At 32.9% G+C, this 24,824-nt stretch overlaps 3 protein-coding genes across 9 annotated transcripts; 2 read left to right on the top strand and 1 right to left on the bottom strand.

The window, feature by feature from the left end:
- Positions 1-397: 397 nt before the first annotated feature.
- LOC111307946 (ARM REPEAT PROTEIN INTERACTING WITH ABF2-like) lies at positions 398-7,371 on the top strand. 5 transcript variants are annotated; one of them, XR_016331983.1, is made up of 19 exons: positions 398-674; positions 798-955; positions 1,513-1,682; positions 1,767-1,887; positions 1,970-2,044; positions 2,147-2,241; positions 2,378-2,453; positions 2,720-2,827; positions 3,480-3,608; positions 3,713-3,781; positions 3,932-3,991; positions 4,157-4,280; positions 4,420-4,559; positions 5,294-5,357; positions 5,475-5,554; positions 5,794-5,858; positions 5,958-6,055; positions 6,171-6,295; positions 6,875-7,228. XR_016331983.1 is itself a non-coding variant. In XM_022906309.2 (19 exons), exons 1-19 carry the CDS (start codon positions 434-436, stop codon positions 6,966-6,968), a joined length of 2,112 nt encoding a protein of 703 aa, XP_022762044.1. In that variant the 5' UTR covers positions 398-433; the 3' UTR covers positions 6,969-7,228. The 5 variants fall into 5 exon arrangements, 3 of the variants coding, with proteins under 3 accessions (XP_022762044.1, XP_022762043.1, XP_022762042.1); XM_022906309.2 differs by having other exon boundaries at positions 5,958-6,075; XR_016331982.1 differs by having other exon boundaries at positions 5,294-5,554.
- Positions 7,372-10,423: 3,052 nt separating this feature from the next.
- LOC111307945 (RAN GTPase-activating protein 2-like) lies at positions 10,424-13,516 on the top strand. Of its 2 annotated transcripts, none has more exons than XM_022906305.2 (2): positions 10,424-10,501; positions 11,549-13,516. In XM_022906305.2, the coding sequence occupies exon 2, from the start codon at positions 11,570-11,572 to the stop codon at positions 13,181-13,183; it is 1,614 nt and encodes a 537-aa protein (XP_022762040.1). In that variant the 5' UTR covers positions 10,424-10,501; positions 11,549-11,569; the 3' UTR covers positions 13,184-13,516. The 2 variants fall into 2 exon arrangements, with proteins under 2 accessions (XP_022762040.1, XP_022762041.1); XM_022906306.2 differs by lacking the exon at positions 10,424-10,501 and adding an exon at positions 11,094-11,111.
- Positions 13,517-13,886: 370 nt separating this feature from the next.
- Positions 13,887-23,755, bottom strand: LOC111307944 (putative ATP-dependent DNA helicase CHR12). Of its 2 annotated transcripts, XM_022906303.2 has the most exons (12): positions 23,374-23,755; positions 22,386-22,542; positions 22,085-22,149; positions 21,453-21,641; positions 20,735-20,884; positions 19,378-19,773; positions 18,393-18,652; positions 18,017-18,235; positions 16,806-17,013; positions 16,575-16,728; positions 15,583-16,185; positions 13,887-14,739 (listed from the first exon to the last, which is right to left on the bottom strand). In XM_022906303.2, exons 1-12 carry the CDS (start codon positions 23,614-23,616, stop codon positions 14,024-14,026), a joined length of 3,360 nt encoding a protein of 1,119 aa, XP_022762038.1. In that variant the 5' UTR covers positions 23,617-23,755; the 3' UTR covers positions 13,887-14,023. The 2 variants fall into 2 exon arrangements, with proteins under 2 accessions (XP_022762038.1, XP_022762039.1); XM_022906304.2 differs by lacking the exon at positions 21,453-21,641.
- Between the last annotated feature and the right edge of the window lie 1,069 nt (positions 23,756-24,824).

Here is a 24,824-nt window from a genome sequence, read left to right as displayed (position 1 = left end):
TCATTTGTCAGGTTTATTTTTTAAAAACAAAATAAAAAGTTTTTTACAAAATTATCGAGAATGTTATAATCAAAATACATAATTTAATAAATACAAATTCTCCCTAACTAAATACAAAATATAAAAACAATTTTTTTTTTTAAATATCACATTTTCCTTTAAAATACAATATTTCACGAATCAAAGGAAGAAAAAATGGGCTCAACAGGCATTTCCAAATTTAAATCATCAAATCTAGAAGGTCAAATACGGGCCAGAAATCGGGGCCGGCCGGTTTAAACCCGACATTAATTATATATATAAAATAGAAAAAGCTTTTTCTTTTAGTAATTCTCCAAAATACCCCTCATCCAATATCTCCTTTTTCAAATCACGATTCTCCTTTCCGATTAAATCTGCTCTCTTTCACTATTCCCTTCTTTGTTCCTTCTCGATGGAGCTTCAGAGGCGCGAGGACCAGGGGCTCTCAGAACGAAAGGGGCAAAAACGGAAACTGGAGGAAGAAACCAAAGAGGACCACGAAATTTCTGTTCCTACCGGCGACGCCCGCCGCGCTCTTTTGGCCGAAGTTACCGCTCAGGTTAACGTCCTCGACTCCGCCTTCTCTTGGCGCGAATCTGATCGAGCAGCTGCCAAGCGTGCGACTCACGTGCTCGCCGAGCTCGCCAAGAACGGTAAAATTTTAAAGTCTCCAACCTCCGATCTCATTCTTATTTACACCTCTTGCCATTCTTTATGTTGTGTTTTTACTGTTTTTGAATTTCAGGATTAACTGTCATAATTTTTTTTTTTGCCAGAGGAAGTTGTTAATGTGATCGTTGAAGGTGGTGCGGTTCCGGCTCTAGTGAAGCATCTGCAAGCGCCTCCATGTGAGGATGGCGATCGAAGCACGAAGCCTTTCGAGCACGAGGTTGAAAAAGGAAGTGCTTTTGCTCTAGGACTTCTCGCCGTAAAGGTGATTTTACTGAGTATTTTTATTTTTATTTTTTACTATCATGCTTTTATTTCTGAATTTTTTAGTATTTATTGTAATTTTAGTTTTAAATTATTTGTCGGAAGTTCACATGTTTGTGCCGTGCATGATTTTTTGTTTTTTTAATTTCTTTTAAGTAGCATTAAGAAATATTTGAAGCTTTATATAAATTTATTTATTCATTTAAATTATGTTACATATGATGATTATTTAATATCAATTCTACCATAGATATCAGAAGTTGAACTTCCAGGAAGTTTGAGGAGCCATAACCTGCTAATATTGGCGGTTATAGAAAAAGGAAAGATTCTGGTGGATAGAGATATCTTTCGTTCATATTATCTTTAAGCAAAAGTACTATAGAGAATTAGGTGGTTGATTTCATTGCTAAGCCACTAAAGCTTGGCTAAGTATTCAGTTTGTTAATTTTCTTTGTTTTTGCATGATTTATGTTCCCAATATTAATGCAAATATGTTTGGTATTTACTATGTTTAATCACTGAATCTGCTAAATTCTGTATTATTTTTGCTGATAACAGCCAGAACATCAGCAACTTATAGTTGATTCTGGGGCCTTGTCGCATCTTGTGAATATATTGAGGCGGCACAAGGATAATTCTACTCGTGCTGTGAACAGTGTCATTAGAAGAGCAGCTGATGCTATCACCAACCTTGCTCATGAGAATAGCAGCATTAAAACCCGTGTCAGGTTGCTAAAATTATACACTTTTTAACACAAGTTAGTTGTTTATCACTATGTTTATTGTAATAACTATCTTGATTGGTTTGACAGAATGGAAGGTGGGATTCCACCTCTTGTAGAGTTGCTTGAATTTACTGATACAAAGGTGCAAAGAGCAGCTGCTGGGGCATTACGAACCCTAGCATTCAAAAATGATGAAAACAAGAATCAGGTAATAGACCTGCCTTTGGAAGTTGGATTGGATAAAAGTGCCTTCAATTCTAGATAATGGATGGGATACTATGGCTTTGCAGATTGTTGAATGCAATGCTCTTCCTACTCTGATCTTAATGCTAAGATCAGAAGATGCTGCTATACACTATGAAGCGGTAGGATTTTATTGTTGCACAAGATGATTTTTGTTAAATTCCACTGGGTTTTAGTGTTTATACGAGCTGTAGCATCAAATTTTTTTCCCCAATGCCTTGTAGGTTGGTGTGATTGGCAATCTGGTGCATTCATCACCAAACATAAAAAAAGAAGTTCTCGCTGCAGGGGCTTTGCAACCTGTCATTGGTTTGCTTACGTATGCTTCAATTTGCTTTGATGTTTCTTTTACTTGTTTTAGCATGAGTTCTTATTTGTTACTTGTGAGCTGTTCTTTTGAATTGCAATTTATTCAGGGTTCTTTTTGTTAATTAATTTGTTTTATTGGAAAACAGCTCCTGCTGCTCAGAGAGCCAAAGGGAGGCAGCTTTATTACTTGGACAATTTGCCGCAACTGATTCTGATTGCAAGGTGAAGACTGTCTTTTCTCTTTATACTTCACTAGGCTTAAGATACTTCTTTGTGGGTCTATTTGTCTATTTAGGGGACACAGGAAGAAAAAAAACCATCATTGGCTCTGAAATTACTATCCTAATATTTGAATGAATTTAGCTTTACATATCATTTCCTTTGTCCTTGTAGTGATTAAGATGAGCACTGATCTCTATGCTGTACTTATCATTTTCCTTGATTTTTCATTGTTTCTTCTTTTTGAGATATGCTGCTTCGGGTTGCAGGTTCATATCGTACAAAGGGGTGCTGTCAGACCCTTGATTGAAATGCTTCACTCTCCTGATGTACAGCTGAAAGAGATGTCAGCCTTTGCTTTGGGGAGGTTGGCACAGGTTATTATTGTTATTGTCTTAGTTGTACCATTTCAGGCTTTTATTTATTCTGTGAACGATGCATAATGGGTTTTCTCTTCATATCTTGCTGACGCTTGTCCTTTTTTCTGAGATAATAATGAGTTTACTTATCTCTTCTTTAGATATTTACATTTTTTTAAAAAAAACTTGACGTTAAAATTTTAGTTCATGAATTTCTGCCACACAAAATTTGTTCCATCAATCTAACTGCTTGTCCTCTTGATTTTGCAATTGTTACAAGTCATGCGATTATCATGGCTTTGTAGGAATGTAGCCAATCCATATCACTTCTTTTCCACTCTTTTAATTATCCTTACTCTCAAAATATTCAACATGTATGTTTGCATATCAAATTTTCTGCATGATATCTTAAGAAAACTTTGCTTCTCAGCATTGACTGGAAAGGACTCAATCTATTTGTATTTCTCTTTGATTTTTCTTGTTTAGGAGGTTTCTGTTACATTTAAAGAGGTCTTTTCTAGTTGCATTTTCTAGATGTGTAGTTATCAAATTTCCAGTAATTGTTGTCCTTTGCAGCTGAGAAACTTAATACTCTCAACTAAGTTTCTTGTCTTCATAAGCTGGAACTGGTTGATAGCTCTATGTCACTAAAAAATAATTTTGATTTCAGGACACACACAATCAAGCTGGTATTGCGCATATTGGTGGTTTACTGCCTTTGTTGAAGCTTCTAGATTCGAAGAATGGATCTTTGCAACACAATGCTGCATTTGCTCTTTATGGTCTTGCAGATAACGAGGTTTGGTAGCATGTGATAGTTGTCAATGTGGGAAAGTGCTTGAATTTATTTTTTTGGGGTCATGTAACACTGTTAATATATTAATATATTCTTCTCTCCCATAGGATAATGTATCCGATTTTATTAGGGTGGGTGGTGTCCAGCGGCTGCAAGATGGAGAGTTTATTGTCCAAGTATGTCAGTCCTTTGAGATGTTACCTCTTCTCTCTTAGTTTTCACGCTACTAGTTTCTTAATTGCTGCATGACTCAAAACTTTGCTAGCTCATTGCTGTGTTTTGATTTTTTTTCCTTAACTGATTTAACATTGGTAATGGTACTTCAGGCAACAAAAGACTGTGTATCCAAGACATTGAAAAGACTAGAGGAGAAGATTCATGGGCGGGTAAGCATTTTCATTCCTTTAACTACCACTTACTGTTATATATTTATTTATCATATTTTTTCTTGGATTACAGAAAGACCTAGCTCCTCGATGCTCTTTATGTTTAGGTCTCATTAAATTTGTGTGTATAATTTCTGAGATTTTGGTTTTAATTATCTTTTGCAGGTTTTGAACCATTTGCTGTATCTGATGCGTGTGGCAGAGAAGCCAGTTCAAAGACTAGTGGCTTTGGCTCTAGCACATCTTTGTTCCCTCAATGATCAGAGAACTATATTCATAGATAATAACGGTCATATTCTTTGCCCCTTCAGTTATCCCAAAATCTGTCATATTCTTAATTCTGTGCAATTTAAATTAGCAAATTGCATTAATGGAGCACACTTCTTTTTGCTGCTTTGAGAGGCTGATTGTGCTTTATTTTCATGCAGGACTTGAGCTGCTTCTTGGGCTTCTTGGTTCTACAAGCCCTAAACAGCAACTTGATGGTGCTGTAGCTCTTTTCAAGTTGGCCAACAAAGCTATGACTCTTTCTCCTATGGATGCAGCTCCCCCTTCTCCAACACCACAGGTGAGTTTGTAAAAGTTGGGTAATCTAGTTCCATGTATTTCTATTGCCTGAAATCCTAAATCCGAAAGTAATGTTATTCCAAGTAGCATGGTGTTGTGTATGGCCATATCATGTGCCATGATTATTGAAAGGCCAGAGCTATGATCGGTTTTGATTTAATATCATAATCTAAAGTTGGGTGTAACATTGGGCTAGGGTTATTGGTTTTCCTTTGTGGATGTTGCATCCCAACCAAGTATTCGACAATAAAAGAAAACTGACGATTTTGCTAGAACGTCTTATTTAATTTTTTTGTTTAATTTGAAGATCTTGGAATTAAAATCAAATTGGAAATTAGGCAAATTTCTAAACCAAAAAAAAAAAAAAAGAAAAAGAAAGAAAGAGAAAGTTTGGCAAGACAAAAGCAATTATTTTTCTAGTTTTAGAGAGATTAATGGAAAGAACAAGGAAAATGAGGAAATGTCAACTTTCTTTCATGTTTTTGTTATGCATTTCCAAATGTATTAAGGTACCAAATGAAAAGCCTATAATCTAGATTATAAGAGATTATATACAGATATTCTTATTTTTGCTTTAGAGTCTTTATATATGTGCATATGTGTGTTCATGTAGTCATTTCAAATTGCAAGAGTAGATTGACTACATTCTCATAATTGGTTCAGAAGTAGGAGAATAGTTTATACTTCTGAAAGTTCTATATTAAGTTAGTATTATAACATACAATTTTAATGCAGGTTTATTTGGGGGAGCAATATGTGAACAATGCTACATTATCTGATGTTACCTTCCTAGTTGAAGGTTGCTATGTGATCTGCCTACTTGAAGCTCTGATACTTGCCATGGAGAAACATTTGGTGATGGGTCAAAAAATAGCTTTTGTTGTAATTAAGATCCTCTCTTTCTTTTCTCTTGCAGGTAGACGGTTCTATGCTCACAGAATCTGCCTGCTTGCTTCTTCAGATGCATTTCGTGCTATGTTTGATGGTGGTTATCGGGTGAGTTTCCTTTTGCATCATTTTAATGTTCCAGTTGGTCCTCCCTCCTTTTCCCAAGGGGGGCTCAGGATTCCCTTCACTCTTGGTAGCCTTATTTTCAAACTTGAGCTTTTTCACTTTTATCTGGTAGCCTTATTTTTAGCTTTAAACTTAAACCTCTAGCAATCATTACAGGATAGAAACAATGTTTTCATACTACATGGTTTTCATTTTTAAATTCCTCTTGGCCTGTGTTGCAGGAAAAAGATGCAAGGGATATTGCAATTCCAAACATCAGATGGGAGGTTTTTGAGTTGATGATGAGGTGTTATAAAATCTTTGATCCAGATGTATATACATGGGGTTTACTTCATTTTGTTCTTTTTGAGCATCATTTATTTATTTGATTTCGTTCTTTGTACAGATTTATATACACGGGATCAGTAGATGTTATGTTGGATATTGCACAAGATCTGCTCAGAGCAGCTGATCAATATCTTTTAGAGGGACTTAAGCGACTCTGTGAGTATACTATTGCACAGGTGGGCTGAAAAGGTTGTCTTTTAGATATTTTGAATCGTTTTTCTGCTTTAAAATTAGGAATTGGCATCTGATTATTTCTATGTTTTCATTGAAGGATATATCGCTGGAAAATGTTTCAAGCATGTATGAGCTCTCTGAAGCTTTTCATGCTATATCATTGAGGCACACTTGCATTTTGTTTATCTTGGAGCATTTCGATAAATTGAGCGCAAGACCCGGGTATGTACTTCAATCAACTTGCCATATCGCTGCTCTTTAGGAATTTAACTGTATGTCAAACATCATCTAGTATTTAGCATTGCATTTTTGTTGCTTTGTCTATGCTCTTTAGTTGTCCATGTGCTACTTGTATCGAACTATGAAGTTGTTTGAAATCCTTGATATCTCAGTGATCTGGTTGCAATTTTCCGAAGATCTTTGTGGTATTTCATTGATGAATGCTTTTGGTCAGGGTAGTAGTGTTGGGGCCTGGGGGATGTCGAATTTTTAGGATGTTGGCTGGAATGTTTTCAGACTTTGAAGCTGGAGAGTTGCATCTTAGAGACTGTTAGAAGAATTTCATGCTTTTTGTTGGCCATGTGGAAACCTTATAATTTATGCCAGTGTTGAGTTTGGTGACAAGGGTATATATAAGGATCTTCCAAGTAGCAAACAGTGCCTGGAAAATGGAATAATTTTGGAATGATAAAATGTCTTTGGGCTCTTCAAAGTAGCATTTGTCAAATGCTTATGTTTCTTCTTTATCAATATTATTAGTTGCAGGATTAAAACCTTGCTGAAAATTTCCAAACATTGCAGGCACTTGCAACTAATCCAGCGCACAATTCCAGAGATCCGCAATTACTTTGCCAAAGCACTTACAAAACCTAACCCACATAACCTGCGGCTATAGAAGACTGGTTTTTAACTCCTCATCTCTAACTAGATACGTTGTACAGAAAGTAGCAAATCGTGTTGATGTGGTGGAGTTGTAATTGGTTCTTTGTTCATAATCATATCATGATGCCAGAGTTTATGTTGCATGTAGGAAAAAGTAGTTTAGTTTCTTCTTTGATCGATCGTCTTTAGATGTTTGAGAATATGGCCTCCACTTTTCATGTTCATGGATTGTGTTGGTTATTAGATTTAAATGTATTCTGACATTCATTCAAAGTTATTGTGATTTTTGAGCAGTAACAAATTTCTTCATGTTCCTCTCACACGTGTGCCATGAATATGCATGATTTTCTTGTGCTAAAAGTTGGGAGTGCTTTAAGGGGGCTTTGCTTCGAGGATTTTGAGATTCTTTCATTGAGGTAATTTTCATGTTTGGTTCATGAAATGTGATTCACGAGACTTTTAAGATTACTAACAGCATCAAGAAGTAGAATATAAAATTTATTTTACTTTTGTCCTCAATAATTAGTATGTAGTGTCATAAAAATGTCATCATAAATCAAAGCTCAATTTGACATGCAAAAACCTCATCATGCGTGAGAAACTGTTATTTTATAAAAGTAGAAATTAATTTAATTATTTTAGTTTATTTTTTATTTGAGTTTTTTTCAATTAATTTGATTTTATTTAATTAAAATATAATAATAAAATTATTAATGTATGCATATTATGTCAGTGATATTTTAATTATTTAGAATAAAATAGATGTTTGTAATAAAATATTTATTTTCAATTTTTAAAAAAGTATTATATTAATTTCCAATGGGATAATTTTTCATTTGGCATTCGAATTATTACATTTTCTTTAATGTGGTGCTTAAACAAAAAAATTTTTAATCTGATATTTAAATTATATTTTTGTGTATTAAATCATTTTGATATTTATCATTGTTAATCACAAAACATGATGTGTAATAAAATGTTGATATGTGTAAAAAAAATTTAATCAATATCATAACATTAATGTTACGATGCGATAAAAAGAAACTTTTAAAAAAACTTTAAAATTATTTTAAAAATTTTTTAAAATATTTCAAAAAATATTTTAAAATATCTAACAGATTTTTAAAAAATTTTTAAATTTTCTAAAAAATTCTGCAAATTTTTGAAAAATTTAAAATTTAAAATTTTAAATTTTAAATTTTAAAATAAAAAATTTTAAATTTTAAATTTGTTTTAAAATTCTAAAATAGTAGAAATTTTCTAAAAAAAATTATACACAATTTTAAAAAATTCAAAAAACTTTAAAATTTTCAAAAATTTTAAAAAAAAAAATTTTTTAATTTTGAAAACTCAATTTTTGAAAAATGGGAAAAAAGTTCTTAAAAAATTCTATAAAAAAATTTTAAAATTCAAAAAGAGTTTTATAAATTCTAAAACTTTTTTTAAAAAATTTCTAGAACATCACTGTTTATTAGAAGCCAAATCATAGCTCTTTTTTCTTTTCCATAAAAGCCTTTGTTTTAGTTTTTGTTTTCTTTTTTATCCTTGACATTTTTTCATTTTTTTATTTTTTAAACTTTATTCTAAATAAGAAATAATTATTATTTTTAAAATTATTGCTAATTTGTCCAAAAATATTATTATCAATTTAAAAAATATATATTTGATATTTTATTGTTATTTTTATTAATTTTTAATTATTTATCAATACAATTTTTATTTAATATAAAAGTAATGTTAATAATTTTGAATTATCTATTAATTTCTTAAATATTACTTAATTTAAAATTTCATTTTATACAAATCATAATTTAATATATTTAATGATCATTTTTTCTTCTTATTAAATTTTATCTTACAGTGAATGTCACATTTGCATCCAAATACATAATCCATCATCAATCTTAATCTCATCGTTATAGTAATCAATTTCACTACTACAGTTATTAATCTTACCATCACTACTGTTTTCAATCTTACTAGAGCCAAATTCACGATCCATCTAAATTGAACTTTAATATTAACTTAAAATTTATTTGGATGAGCAGTGAGATTAAAAACAGCAGTGAAAATGAGATTTGTTATTATAGTTATGAGATTAATTACTATAACGATAAAATTAAAATTAATAGTGAAATATATGTTTAGATGCAAAAATAAGATGATGGTAAGATAAATGTTAATAAGAAGAGAAAATTACTATTAAATATATTATATTAAAAATTATATATAAAGAAAATTTTAAATTATTTAATATTTATAAAATTAATAAATAATTTAAAATTATTAAATTATATTTTATATCAAATAATAATGTTGTTAACAAATAATTAAAAATTAATTATTTAATCTTGTAAGAAAAGAATAAATTATTTAAAAATTTTAAAGTAAAACTAAAATGAAAAAAAAAAGAACAAGTATTAAAAAAATCAAAAGAAAGAAAAGGTTAAAAGTCACAAAAAGCTCGGATTCAAACTTGCAATTTTTCACCGGACTTATGATAGCCTAGTATTCAGCTGGAGATAGGTCACGTTAAGAATGCCCAATCGTGCTGCACATAGAGTATCCAAACATTGAAATGGCGCGATGAAACCCTTTAATCACGCCTCACCACAGGTATGTTTATTTCCCAATGAATTCTTAATCCATTTTATGGTTAAGAACAAAAAGTAATAGGTTGCTTCTAGATGCACCCATGTTTTTTGTTTCTATATCCCTTTTATTTTTTATTAAAATTATCTTTGAATAAAATTATTTAATTATCTCTTTTACTTTAAAATATTTTAGATATGTGTGTTTGATAAATTATATAATTTATCGGATATATATGCTTATTTGTTAAGTTATATAATTTATCAAATTTTTATGTGATAAGTTATTTAAATTTTAAAAAAACTTATAAATTTTTAATTTGAAAACCTTAAATTTTAAGTCTTAAATCAAAAAATTCAATTGAGGAAAGAAAAAATTTGTATCTTGAAAATTTTTCACAATAATGTAAAGAAAAACATGATTTATTTTAAATAATTATAATTTTATTTATAAATTGATAGATAAAAATTATACAGTATTTGATTACAATACGTGAGTTTATAAATTTTTTTTTTTATTTCAATGATATGAGAAAAGAGACGATTGATATTCATAATAAAATTTTTAAATTACTTAAATGAAATTTTTTAGGAGAGTCAAAAACTTTTACAAGCTTCTAAACATACAAAATTTTTTAAAAATTTTCGAAGTCACAAACTCAAAAAATTTTAAAATGAATAACAAAATAATTTTATTGAGAGATAATTTTGAAAAAAAAATAAAAAATACAAAGAAAAAGAGTGGTACAAACAGAAGCATACAAAGTAATAAAAAAAGGGAAAAAAGTTTTTTAAGTAATAATGGCCAAATTAATAAAAAAAATATTAAAAAAAAAAAAAAACCCTAAAAAGTTGTAACGCTTTCTCACTTTCGCTTGGGCTTTCATTTCATCGTTTCCCATTTCCCTTCACGCTCACACTCTCATTCTATTCTTCGGTTCAATAATTAAAGCAGGTAACTCTTTCTTTCTTTCTCTTTTATTTTAATTTTGTGTTTTCAAAATTATTTCTTTTGCATTATTTCTTACTTTTGATATTTCTCGGGTTCCGATACTGTTAACTTCCCTCTTCTAACTTTTTCTGTCTTCAAAAATCCTTTGGCGGCTTTCAATACCAATCTAATCTCTCTTCTATATGTTTTCCTTTTTTTTTTTATGTTCTATTTTTTTTCCCTTAAGATCTGCTACATTAAAGGGAATATTTAAGCTGTTATGCAGATTTTCATGCTAAAAATCTTTCTTCTTTTAATCATATTTATATGTTTAATATTAAAAGTAAAAATTTTCTTTATTACCTTAGATCTTATGTTTTCTTTATAATTAGTATTTTCTATTTATTGTATTATTTATTTATTTATTTATTCTTGTAAACCTCTCTTTTTTTTTTTTTTAAAGATTTTCTTTGCTTTTCTTTTTAAAGTAAATAGTTGGAAGAGAAATAGCATATGGTTTTTTCTTTTAATATTTTATATATGTAATATTAATGAATTTATGGCAAAGATTTATTTTAAACTCAAAACTCCCCTGGAGACGAAATAGGTTTGCCAAACAGCCGCTGGCCTATTGGTAGAGTGCTGAATTTTTAGTTCCGGTACTAGGGTTAAAATCTTTGGCAGCTTTTAAGTATTAAAAAAAGAGGAAATTATTATTATTATTATTATTTTTTGTAAATGATGAACATCTAGCATTGAACTACAAATTGATGGGATTATGTATTTTCTGATTCTATTTAGCCTTTTTTTTTTTTTCTTTGTTGTTTGTAACGAAGAAATTGACAATGGGTTTCTTTTGCTGATTGCAAATGAGGTCTTATATCCTTATTGGACATAGCATTTCCAGTTTTTGAGGAAGTTTCTGATCAATGTGGCAGTTTTCTTTTTGGGAATTAATCGAACTATGTGAAACTTAGAATCCACTCATGTTTTCTTGTTTTTAATTTCTTCGCATTAATGTTTTCTCATATCTTTATTTCAATATTTACTGAGGCTATTAAGTTTTTGCAGCCCAATTCCTTAGGTTTTGTAATGGATTCCACTACAAATTCGCAACGTAGGCCATTTTCCATTAAACTATGGCCTCCTAGCGAAAGCACTCGGCTGGCACTCGTTCAACGACTGAGAAACAATCTCACCAGCAATTCTGTCTTTACCCAGAAGTATGGTTCTCTTAACAAAGAAGAAGCTGAGGAGAATGCTAAGAAAATTGAGGATGTAGCTTTTAACACAGCGAATGAACAGTATGATAGGGAGCCTGATGGTGATGGAGGTGCTGCAGTGCAGCTTTATGCCAAGGAATGTAGTAAACTTTTGCTGGAAGTTCTTAAAAGAGGCCCTGCAGGAAAGGAGAAGGAGGAGTTGACATTTGAGAAAGATGCTTCATCCGAAACTTTCTTTGATATATCTAAAGGCCAACGGGCTTTTATTGAGGCAGAGGAGGCTGAGAATCTTCTAAGGCCATTAAAGGAACCTGGGAATTGTTACACCAAGATTTGTTTTAGTAATAGAAGCTTTGGTTTGGGAGCAGCTCATGTTGCTGAGCCAATTTTGGTTTCCCTCAAGAATCAGTTGAAAGAAGCTGATTTGTCCGACTTTATTGCCGGAAGACCAGAGGCAGAAGCCCTTGAAATTATGAATATATTCTCAGCTGCTTTGGAGGGTAGTGTTTTGAAGTCTCTTAACCTCTCAAACAATGCCTTAGGTGAGAAGGGTGTTAGGGCTTTTGGTTCTCTTTTTAAATCACAGAATTGCCTAGAGGAGCTCTATTTAATGAATGATGGTATTTCAGAGGAAGCTGCCAGAGCTGTCTGTGAATTGATTCCCTCTACAAAGAACTTGAAGGTCCTTCACTTTCATAATAATATGACAGGAAATGAGGGTGCATTTGCAATTTCTGATGTTGTGAAGCGCTCTCCTTTATTGGAGGATTTTCGATGCTCCTCTACAAGGGTTGGTTCAAAAGGAGGAGTTGCCTTATCAGAAGCACTCAAGTCTTGTACCCGTATAAAGAAGCTTGACCTGCGAGACAACATGTTTGGTGTAGAAGCCGGAGTTGCCCTGAGCAAAGCACTTTCAAAGCATTTGAATCTAGTTGAGGTTTACTTGAGTTATCTCAACTTGGAAGATGAGGGTGCAATTGCGGTAGTCAATGCTCTAAAGGAATCGGCCCCTTCTCTTGAAGTTCTGGAAATGGCTGGAAATGACATAACAGCTGATGCTGCTCCTAGTATAGCTGCTTGTATAGCAGCAAAGCAGCATCTTACGAAGTTGAACTTGGCTGAGAATGAACTCAAGGATGAAGGTACTATCCAAATAAGTAAGGCTTTGGAAGAAGGCCATACCCTTTTAAGAGAAGTTGATATGAGCACCAATTTCATAAGAAGGGCTGGTGCTCGAAATTTGGCTCAGGTAGTTTTTTGGAAACCTGGTTTTACGTTGTTAAACATCAATGGAAATATCATCTCTGATGATGGTATCGATGAGGTGAAGGAAATATTCAAGAAGTCTCCTGACATGCTTGGTTCCTTGGATGAGAATGATCCTGAAGGAGTTGATGATGATGAAGAATCTGGAGAGGGTGAAGCTAATGAGGATGAATTGGAATCTAAAATGAAGAATCTTGAAGTTAGCCTAGAAGAATAAATTTCTCTCTTACTCTTCATTTTATAAAATTCCTTAGCCTCTGCTGCTTTAGAAATCTTCAGAACATTAATAATTTGCAGAATTCATTGCTCAGCTGAATTTTACCAAGCAGGGCGGTGGCTACTACTAGCAAATAGCAGCAGATTACCTTCTGTGGCATTGTTCTTATCTATTTATTTCGTTAGGGCATGTTTGGAATTGGAACTTCTAAACGTGGAGTCTTTTATTTTGATAGCTGTTGGCCAATCTTTCTTGTTTATATATTTTCCTCGAGCATTGCTAATGATGCTTGAGATGAGATCTGTTCAATTCAAAGCTGCTGGTTTTTATTCTCGCTTTCTTGCTTTTGATTTAAATGAAATTTATTATTAATTGGGTAAAGAAGGCATTACCATTCAAGAAAATTTGTTTTTACCATAAAAGGAAAATACCATATTAGACCTAGTTGGTGAAGTAAAATTTTTATAAAAAGCATGCTAGTTATGTGCCCCGTCCTTTTTTTCTCTTTTATTTTTGAAATATCTCAAAATTGTGTTCTTTTTTTTATTATTATTTGTTAATACTTTAAACTGTTATTTTTTTATATTTTAAAATCATTTTTTAATTTTTTGACATTAAAAATTATAAAACTTTAATTTTATAAAAAATATATATTAAATATATTAAAATTTATTTAATTTAAACTCCATAAAAATTGACAATTTGGGACGATGATAATATTTTTTTTAACTGAATTTAGTGAGGGCAAAATTAAAACTTCTCATAAACTTGTACAGTAGATACATAATAGTAGCAGAGTAATTTCATGGGATAAATCATACTGAGCTCAGGAAATTTATATCAAACCCATCCATTTCCTCTTCCGCTGGAATTCTGCCCTCTAGAATCCGATGATGAAGTTGGGACAACATAGCTTGACCTCTTCTTCTTGTGAGTATACCATGTAATTATTCCGTCATTCCACGAGCTTCCTCCAACAGCATGATATCTGGGATTCTCTGCCATTTCCCCATTGGACTTGGGTCTCTTTGGACCTGAACCGTAGGTATCTTCACTTGTTCCCTCGCTTAAAGCTGGCATATTCTCATTCCTAAATTCGACTACCTTTTTCTCTACTCCTACATTATTACCAGCTGATTCATTACCCTCAGGAGGCAGATGGTCTTTTCTCTTCTTTTTACTTGATAATTTCATCACGTCTTCTGCGTTTTCCACAGCCCTCATAAACTGTAAGTCACTCATTGTATCAGGATAATAGTTCCCTCCCTTTCTTTTTCGCTTCCCTAATTCGACATTATTGCTATTTTCTAAACCTTTGGCTTTCCTTTCATCATTATTAAGTTCATATACCCACTCAGGTACCTCGCGATCTTCCATGAGACGAGACCTATAGTTCTCCTTTAGTCTTCTTTCCTCATCCATTTGCTCAAACAGACGGAACTCCTCATCCGAACGAGCTGCAAGTCTATTGATTTCTCTTTCACTTGGAACGTCTGTTCCAAGTGAGCTTGTTCCTCTACGCATGATTTCTTCCAGCATTTCTTTTCTGTCCTGGGCTGCATAAGTGAAGATGATCACATGAGCATGGCATTGAATTTACTCAAACATGAATGCAACCAAAACATGCACTAGAAGAGAAGAGTTGTTTCCATGTGATAGATAAAAATAACAATTGCTTGGACACAAACAAGCTCCAGCCAGTTCAAATGGACCTTTAAGCATCCAGTGTATCACATGAAAACAAAAGACATCTTTACCATATAAAAGAATAAAAAAAAATTGTTCTAAAACAAATCCGAGCTGGTGCACAGAGTAGCACTTACTGTTCTCTTATCAATAATATGGCAAAAATGCACACATATCTAACACACTTTTCAATTTCTGGAAAAGGAAAATGTAAGGAACTATATGCTGCTAAATCAGAAAAGTTAGGACATGATTGAGGGGGGAAAGACAGCAATTTTTAGTGGTATTCAAAGAAGATCCGATGGTAACAAAATGTATGACGTGATGAAATCTAATTAAATTGTGTCAAAAGTCATTTAAATTTTCCCTTTCTTAAAAGAAAAAGAAAAGTGTACGGTAGGATTTGCATCAACTTTCTCCTCATTTTACTGTCCTATTAATTTATCTTTGAGTAACTAACTGCATCCTGCAAAACCATACATACCATGCACACACACTCTCATATGTACGTATGTATGTACGTACGTACGTACGTATGTATGTATGTATGTATGTATGTATGTATATCCACCAATACCTTGTGCATCCTGCAACTGCTGATTATCAAATATAACATGACAGAACTGTGGAAATATTCCTAATTCTATTTCATCCATGCTGATTTTTATGTTGCATGCATTACACAGATAATAATTAATTCAAGCACAACAAACCTGTGGAAGTTGTATTAAACAGTCCAGCCTGGATGACCTTGGCGTCAATACCCATCTTCTGCTTTGCACGCTCTAAAATGACCTCTTCAATTGATCCAACACTAACCAGCACAAAAACCCTAACTTCCTTCTTCTGGCCTATACGATGGGCTCGATCCTCTGCCTGTTGGTCCATTTGGGGGTTCCAGTCACTATCAAAAATTATTACAGTGTCTGCTGTCTGCAAGTTCAGCCCAAGACCTCCAGCACGAGTGCTTAAAAGAAACATAAAATAAGGAGAGTCTGGAGCATTGAACTTCTTCAGCAAAGCACCTCTTTCCTCGGTTTTTGTTGAGCCATCAAGTCTAAGATACATGAAATTATTGAGTCTCAGATATATTTCAAGAATGTCCATCAGATGAGTCATTTGGGAGAAAAGCAGGACTCGATGGCCAGTTCTCTGAAGCTTTGGGAGTAACCGATCAAGGAGCTCAAATTTCCCTGATGCTCTGATAATCTCATCTCTTTGCCACATATTGTAGTTAGGCACAAAGAGGTATGGATGGTTACAACACTTCCTCAATTGCATTGTCAAGTTTTGGAGGCTCTTTGATTTCCCAGACCCTGCAAAAATTTTAAACTTCTTAGTAAACAACTGGCAAACTTTGTTCACAGAATAAGCCATAAGAAGCATATGACTACAACTCAGCTCCCTTTGACAAGGTTGTGGTTGTTATTCGGCATCTCTCAAAGTACAAAACCTACCCCTCCTCATTTTAGAGGAAAGAGTTAATAACTAGAAACTAGTTGCCTAGCATTGCTAAAACAATTTCAATCCCCTTAAAGATATTAAAAGAGAAGCTATACTTGGTACCAAAAGCACAACTGCACCACGAAAATACCAGCCAAAACAATATGATTAAAAGATGGCATGTATGGTTTTTTGACAAAAAGATTAAGTGAGACACCATCAAAAGTAGCCAACTGATCACATGAAAGTAGAAACTACAAACCATTGTCTAGCCCGACCCTGCCTTTTTCTGTTACTTGCTGATAGTATGCTTTCTGCCATGCTGACAGATCACATTTGAGTATAACCTGGGATTTTCCAGGAAGGTATTTCTCCACCTCATCTTTTTTTCTCCTTAAGATGAATGGCCTTATAACCTGAAAAATAAGGAATTTTATCAAAGATTAAGAAATCCAAGGATGGTAAGACAGTTTGAAACTATATGAAGACCTACATGATGGAGACGACGAATAATCAAGAGTTGTTCTTCATCTGTAAGAGAAACATCGCCGCGATCCGCAAAGGGGGCATTAAACCACTCCCCAAAATTCTGAACTGAATTGAAAATGTTTGGGAGTAGAAAGTTAAGGAGGGACCACAATTCTTGTAAACTATTTTGTATTGGAGTCCCAGTTAAGAGAAGTCTACGCTGGATCTGATAGCTGCACACAGGTGAAAATTCAATTAGAACAGCTTTTCCAATTTTTTTGTGCTGACCTAATCTAAAATATAACATGACATCCTCACTTCTCCAGAAATGGCAGAAAAAAAAAAAAAACTCATAATGATAGTTATATGAGAAATAACATATCTTTCATAAAACACCAAATGCAGTGAAATACTTTAGACTTAAATTATGTTGCACAAGGGTCAAATTCCAGACAGTATTCATATTTGCAATTTATTTTAATGCAACCATAAACTGTTTGTTTTCAAAACAAACTATAAAGATGGAAAGTATTCCACTGACCTTCAAAAGGAAGGATGAAAAGGGCGGTGAGAAAGGTAGAAAAATAGAAGAGCATGCCTTCTAATCTAGAATTCTGAAGAATCATATATTAACATTCAAGCCAAAGTAGTAGTTTCAGTTAATTTATATCTGAAATTGAATAGATTTTCCAGGCAACACACTGCATTAAATAATAGATTGTGCCTCCAGCCCCCTTCAACTCTCATCACCCCTTCCCCACCTCTGTTGGGCCATAGAAAAATAAGAGATATTCAAAATATATATTGAAATCAGTGGTGTAATGGGTGACCTTCAAAGGGGGAAAAGGGTTGGTTGGTGTTGTAGATTAAAAAGAGAAAAAAAGATGAAAAAGTAGGAACACCATACAACAATCATTATGAAAGACATAAGAAATTCCCTGTCTGAATCCTTAATTTTCTCTCTTCTGTCATGTTTCTACATAAAGCACACTAGTCACTACAAGTCACATGCTATTTAAAACCCTGATAGCTAGTAAAGTCACTTCCTAGTCAATTGTTTTAGTAGATGAACTAAACTAAACCTGAACCTTGATGCAAAGAAAAATGTAGAAGAGAGGCCTTCAGGATCAAGAACACCCATACAAAAAGGCAATGGTATGAAAAAGTGGGTGCATAACCTTCCAATAAAACATGATAATCTGGCATAAGGAACAAACATAAAGTTTATTATCATACCCTGAGATGAGGGTCCGTGCAAGAGCACACTCATGATTCTTTAACCGATGCCCTTCATCGACAATCATGTAGTACCAGTGTATCTTCTTCAAGAATGCTTTATCTCTCATAATAAGATCATAATGTGTGATCAACACATTAAATTTTCCATCTCTTGATATTTCTTCCCTCATCGCCTTCCTCTCATCCAAACGACCATCATACAGGACTGCATAAATGCTGAATAAGAAGAAAATGCATAAGAAATTTCAAATTATAGATTAAATGCACAAAAGTAAATGCATCCATGTGAATAAATGTGTGCATGTGTGGATGTACGCATGCATGAGAGAGAGAGAGAGAGAGAAAGAGATGTTTTCAAGGACTACTTATGTACCTAGGAGCCCAGGTAGAGAATTCATGGATCCAATTTGGTAGTACAGCTTTTGGAGCCACTATCAAGTGGGGCCCAGTCACCCCTTTGTATTCCATGAGATATGCAATTAAGGAAATAGTCTGTATTGTTTTTCCCAACCCCATCTCATCAGCTAAAATTCCATTAAGGTTGTTGTTAAACAAAGAAAGCATCCATTGAAGCCCTTCTAACTGGTATGATCTTAACTCTCCACCTTGAAGCATGGATGGTTGCTCCGTTACCTGTTTACAGAACATAAATTTAGTAGCTTCTTCCCAAAAGTTAAACAGAGATTAAAACATCAAAAATATTGCAAACATGAATGGTTTACAATGCAAATAGAATATGCTTAAGAAGAGATCATATGAAAGCAATTAGGTGGATAAACCAGGAAGTAAAACCAAAAGTTAAACAGAGATTAAAACATAAAAAAATATTGCAAACATGGATGGTTAACAGTGCAAATAGACTATGCTTAAGAAGAGATCATATGAAAGCAATTAGGTGGATGAACCAAGAAGTAACATTGACCATTGATAGAGGACCAATAATTCACAAGCATCCACCTGGACCTGTATATTATTTTATTGATTATAGTGTACTCCCATGCAACAAATTAGCCACAAATATAATGACCATAAAAAACACAAGAATAATCTACATATGTTCAATAAGATGGAATCCATGACTAAGAGATTGCAAAAATGCATGAACATATTGAAAATACACCGAGGAAATCCTTCCTATAGGTAAAAGAAAGCAAACTAAAACATTTAAGCGGCTTTTATCATCATTAATGTGAAGCAAGTAGACATACATATTGTTCCAACTTTTCACAGTGCAATTGAATTCTGTAATAATCAAATCTTAATCGTCCTCTGGCCCAAAAAATCTCAATGGTCTAGGATGAAAAATTAAAATGAAAATAGAGTAGTAACAAGGATACAGATAGGGTTTATAGTCTTACCTTCTCTTGAATCGAGTGAATAGCAGAGTTGTACTGCCGCTGACCTTCAAGTAGATCACCAGATTCATCATTCTGATCTGAATCAGTCGCATCTATATCTTCTTCAGGAGGTGAATCTCGAGGAGTTCCATCCTTTGAAGCATCCAACTCAGGTGAATCAGAATCTAAATCTTTCAAATCTTCAATACCATCTGAATGTTTAGCATCTTTCTGCCGTTGAACAGCAGCTCCTAAATTAACAAGGAGCTTATTTGTTTCAGAAAGAAGCATAGTTAATCGTTCATTCTTGCTCTCCTTTACCATTCTCATATATGCTTCTTGATCATCAGCCTTGAGGGCCTGGAACCTCAATTTCTCTGCTCTTGTAGCACGTTGTCTTTGCCTTCCATGCCAAGCCTGTTAAAATACCAAATATAGGCTCTTACAACTTATACCACATGTTATGATAACTATAGCTATTTGTAATTGATGCTAAATCCAATAAAAGAACCATAGATCATTGTTTAGAATTACAAAAGATGATTAACCGGGTAACTTGTTTTTCGATGTTTTCCTTTAGTATCAAATGAGTACTTGCACTTCTGCCAAAATATACTCAATATCTAAACACTATAACCATAGTGTGGTTTCAACTAAAAGCACAGTACATATACATATTCAAATTGCAGAAGTACCAAAATTTTTTCCTATTTGGATCAGAGTGGAAATATGTTTTTATGACATATGAATAAACAACAGCATAATATTAACTGAGGATGTTTCAATAGTCAGGAAACATCTACACACTCAAAAATGCTTGATTGAAGGTACAAATACTGGAATTCCCCAGACTAATGGAGGAAATGCTTAGATTTTCATTTGTTTTTACCTGAAAATGATGTTAGATTGAAGACAAAGAGTAAAACATAGAGAAAAGAGAGATGGAGAGTTAGGGAGACTCTGCATATAATAAGCTATGATAATGCAATCTAATAGTTACAGGAAAATAATGAAAATTTTGTTGCAGTACTTGCAATATCATAATTATACCAATTACAGTATGAATTAATTAGAATGCAAGTGAGTGTTCATATAAAGAGTTTAATGCATGATTTAGATAGATATCAAAAAGCTAGAAGGCACTCCATGTCTTGAACTGTTGTTTTATCTATTACCTATCTAGCATCTATATTTCATTTCTCAATGCACCATGTAAATGGCTCCCATTAGTTTGATCAACATTTGGCTCAAGACAACCACAAAATTTTCCATATACACTTCCCATTCAATAAGTACAGCATGATTTAGCATCCCTCTATCCCTACAAGATGAATAATAAAACACTAAAAAAGTATAACACAGAGAGAAAGAATTGTACCTGAACACCATCATTCCTTTGTTTTCGACGCTTTAGAGTAGCTTGAATTTGTAATTGGAAGTCACGGAATGCGTTAACTATTTCTGAAAAAAATTTCTTCTTTCTATTCTCCAAATGGTTCCTTTCCTCCTCTCTCAATCGTGATAGCCTCTGCACAAAAAATTAAATTAAATTAAATTAAAAAAAAATCATTTCAACAGTCTATTAGAAATTTCAATCTCCTTTTGACACATTATGTGTTTTCTTTTCCTTTTAGATAGAGCATATGGTGATGTTGTATTCAAAAAGATTTACCCATCATCTCTGCTTCTTTGAATAAAATGGTTCGAATTACTCGTTGAAGGGCTTTCCATGATTCTAGCATACCACAAATCAACCCAGTGAACACATTTAGCAATTTTATCCTTTCTCATATATCCTCTATAAAATCTCTGAACATGTTAATTGCTATATCTTTTACATAGTCTGTCTCAAACCCAAATAAAGGAAGAGCTTTTGACAGCTAAAGTAGAGTTTTAGTAACATCCGGTGAGCATGAGATCTCTAAGGAAGAGGATTTGATAGGTAAATACTAAATGGAAAACATAAATTTCATAGCATAACATCATTCCATTAGGTTGAACTTCAGTTATCAATTCAAAATCAATAGACCAAGATTTCAACACCCACTTTCTTGAGCAAGACTAAATTAAAATGACTAAAAGAAAAAGCAAATGACCTCATTATCCCGTTTCTTTCTTGCTTGATCATCAGCTTCTGTAGTGAATGGAACGAAAATGCCATATGAAGGAAAAGGTAATCGTGTCATGCCCCAGTCAAACAATTGCTTGTCAGGAAATGAACAGTTGACATGAAGCCAATACTCAGAACTTATATAAGAACGTATCTTGCTTTGTAACTCTCCTAGCTGCCAGGAAAAAGTTCATTGGCCACAAGGACATAACTCACATCATCCGCCAATAGCAATATAAAAGCAGGAGATATAAAAATTATTCATCATCATCAATCTAAGAACTTCTTCGGCTGCATGCTTTAATTAGATAAAGGGATAAAATGGCAACAAGAATTATAGTGCTATGATATCTCACACGTTATATAGGCTGCAGTTGCTCATACTTCACAGAATTTTGAAAGTCCTTAACAGAATAGTAACAACAGATAGCAAGTTTATGAAAATAAACTGTTCCATATCCAAACTGTCTATGGGGGCAGAAATAACTTCATGGCAGATCAACAGCTGATCAACCAGTAGAACTGATGATTGCATTTTCTGTATTAATATGGAGTTCAAGTAGCACTTGAGAAATATGGGTGAATGTGTGTATCAGCAACTTTGGCACACTACTTTACCTTTAGTCCATAGAGTTCAAGTAAGCACTTTGTCTGCAGGTCCTCCCCTCTGCTCGAAGGCAAATCTGATTCAAGACATAAACACATAAATAATCCTTTGAAAATGGTCGTCTAAACTACAACTTGGAATTGAATGTTGCTACTCTTAAAACTCACAGATGTCACAAATAGTAACATAAAGTTACATGCAACCCCATGCAAACACAGAAGATTTTCAATCACTTAAATTTTTACCTATGGTGACTATGTGCAAAAATAATTATGAAAAATTTGGTAAAGATCCTTTGTAGAAAACAATAACCTTCAAGCTCATTCAACCGATGACGAATGTGGCTCTGATAACTATTTTCCTTTGATTCTGCTAAGCCAAAGCCAGACATGCATTTTGAGCGTTGTTGTGATAGGGCATCATCAAGTTCAAGCAATAAATCATCCTTCTTAGAATTAGAAGGATCATCCTGCCACATAAACTATAAATTAACATCTCATGAACTAGAAGTGAAATTATTATATGCTGTTGCTACAATTTCAAGTACTGCAATAATTGTAAGTCCAAATGCACACTGCAATGACAGCCCAACTTTTGACACATTAATTTTGCAAGTCTAAACCCCCTTTAAAAATTATCTATAAAATTCAAATTCAGTCCATTTGAGCAAAAAAAAAAAAGGGGGGGGGGGGGTAATATGAAGATCAAGCAAAACAAAAGAGCCAAAAATACTGAAACAGAATTCCCAAACTCCTGTCCTCCAAAACTTCAAATTTTTCAACAACAAAATAGAAAAACAAGAAGAGGGTATTATTACTCCCTATACCGGACCAAAACCCAGAAGTTATAATAACAGAATTCAATCCAAAATCTAAACTTATTATTTCTCCTTCAAAAACATAAAAATAATGAGAAACAAAAAACAAAAATAAAAACACGAAACAAGAATTCACCATCTTAAAATTAAAAGAATGTGCCCCAAATTCAGAGCAATTCCTCACACCATATCAAACTAATAAGAGAGTAACTATGGGAAAAAAAAAAAAACCAAAATTCAAAGAAAAAAGCACAAATTTCTTGGAAAAATTTTAAATTCAAATAAGTTCTCGGAAACCAAACAAAATGAACAAAAGGGTATCTAAAAAAAAGCATAAAAAACACAAATTTACACACACACAAAAAAAATAAACAAATTTTCAGATAATTCCACACAAAACAAACTAAAAAAACCCTCAAATTCGCAACAATTGCCAAAGAATAAAAAGCTAAAAATCAAATGGGGATTTCCAAAAAGACTCACCGAACTCGTCCGGGAAGCTCCAGCGGGATCAGATCCAGCCTGAACATGGGTCCCATCATGAAGGGCCTCTGGAAGCCCCTCTTGTTCATCAAAACAAATAGAGGAAACGACGTCGAATAAGTCAGGAGGGAGAGGGAGGTTTCTGGAGACAAAGTTAAGGGCACAGATCAAAGACTTTGCCTTCTGCAAATTGTCTAAACAAGGTTCCTCCTGCTGCTGTTGGTGCTCTAGCTGAGCCCCCATGGCGGGAATCAATTTTTTGCACAACGGTTAATTTTTCTTTTTCTTTTTTTTAATAATTTAAAAACGAGAGAGGGGGGGGTTTTTATTTTGAAAGGCAAAAAATAAAAGAAACGAAAAATTTTTATCTCTTGTTTTTGTTAGTAAAGGAGATAACCAAAACACTTTTCCTTTTATTTCTTTTCTTTCTCTTTGTCGAAAGCCCTCTCCTCTCTCCTCTTGTTGGTTCGGCCGTTTTCTTTCTCGTTTACATAAGGGGGAAGGATTTGGGTGCCTGCCCTAGTTTTTTTATGGTACAACCAAACAAGGCTCTTATGCTTTCGTAATGACAAAACTACCCCTTGTAAGTAATTAGATGGCCATGCAAATCCACCGTTTAGGTCGGTTCTTTTGACTTTTTAATATTTTGGTCAAAGAGTATGACCACGATAAAAAATATATTTGCCTCAAATTTTGAACAAGTTTTAGACAAAAAGACTAAAAAGTGAAAATATATGCACTGCTAAAAAAAGAACATGTAACAAAAAGAGAGAGATATTAAGGGTTAAGAAATGGTTTTATTTTTTTAAGATTTAATAAAATAGAAATTCATGGCTTGCCAAGTGTATATTAGGTGCTGCTTTCTTGGTTCTTATGTTGTATATTTTTTTCTAAGAGGAGAATAAAACTTATAATTATAAGGGTGTAATACATGTGCAATTAAATTAATTAAAAATGACATATGGTTAATTATATTATCATGTAGGATGTCAACTATGATTAGCAATGTCAATGGATAGGTATGGGTAGGGGTAAGATATTCTTTATCCCTGAATTTTTATATTATGTCAATTCTTATACCCATATTCAATGAGTATTTTAAATTTATCTATATCCCTATCGCCGTAAGTATTTAATAGGTATGTGTAATCTCCATACCCATAGCTTTAAAAAAAACTAAAAACTAAATTTTTTTAACTTTTTTTATTTTTATCTTGTATATTTAAGTTTTTTTTTATAAATATATATTAATATATTTTTTCAATAAAAATATATTATTTTTAATTAATATAAAAAATAATTTATATTATTTAATAAAAAATTTATATACTAAATATATATAAATATATATAAGGTACGGATATAGGATATGCGTTATATTACCTATCTTCATCCTCATACCCATACCTAATAAAAATTTCAAATCATATTCATCCTCATCCTCATAATAT

The sequence above is a fragment of the Durio zibethinus genome, chromosome 22 (genome assembly GCF_047325235.1).
Source record: "Durio zibethinus cultivar Kanyao isolate XHJ-2024 chromosome 22, ASM4732523v1, whole genome shotgun sequence".
NCBI lineage: Eukaryota > Viridiplantae > Streptophyta > Magnoliopsida > Malvales > Malvaceae > Durio > Durio zibethinus.
The sequence above is the reverse complement of the archived record's forward strand: the minus strand, read 5'-3'. Positions and strand labels throughout refer to the sequence as shown.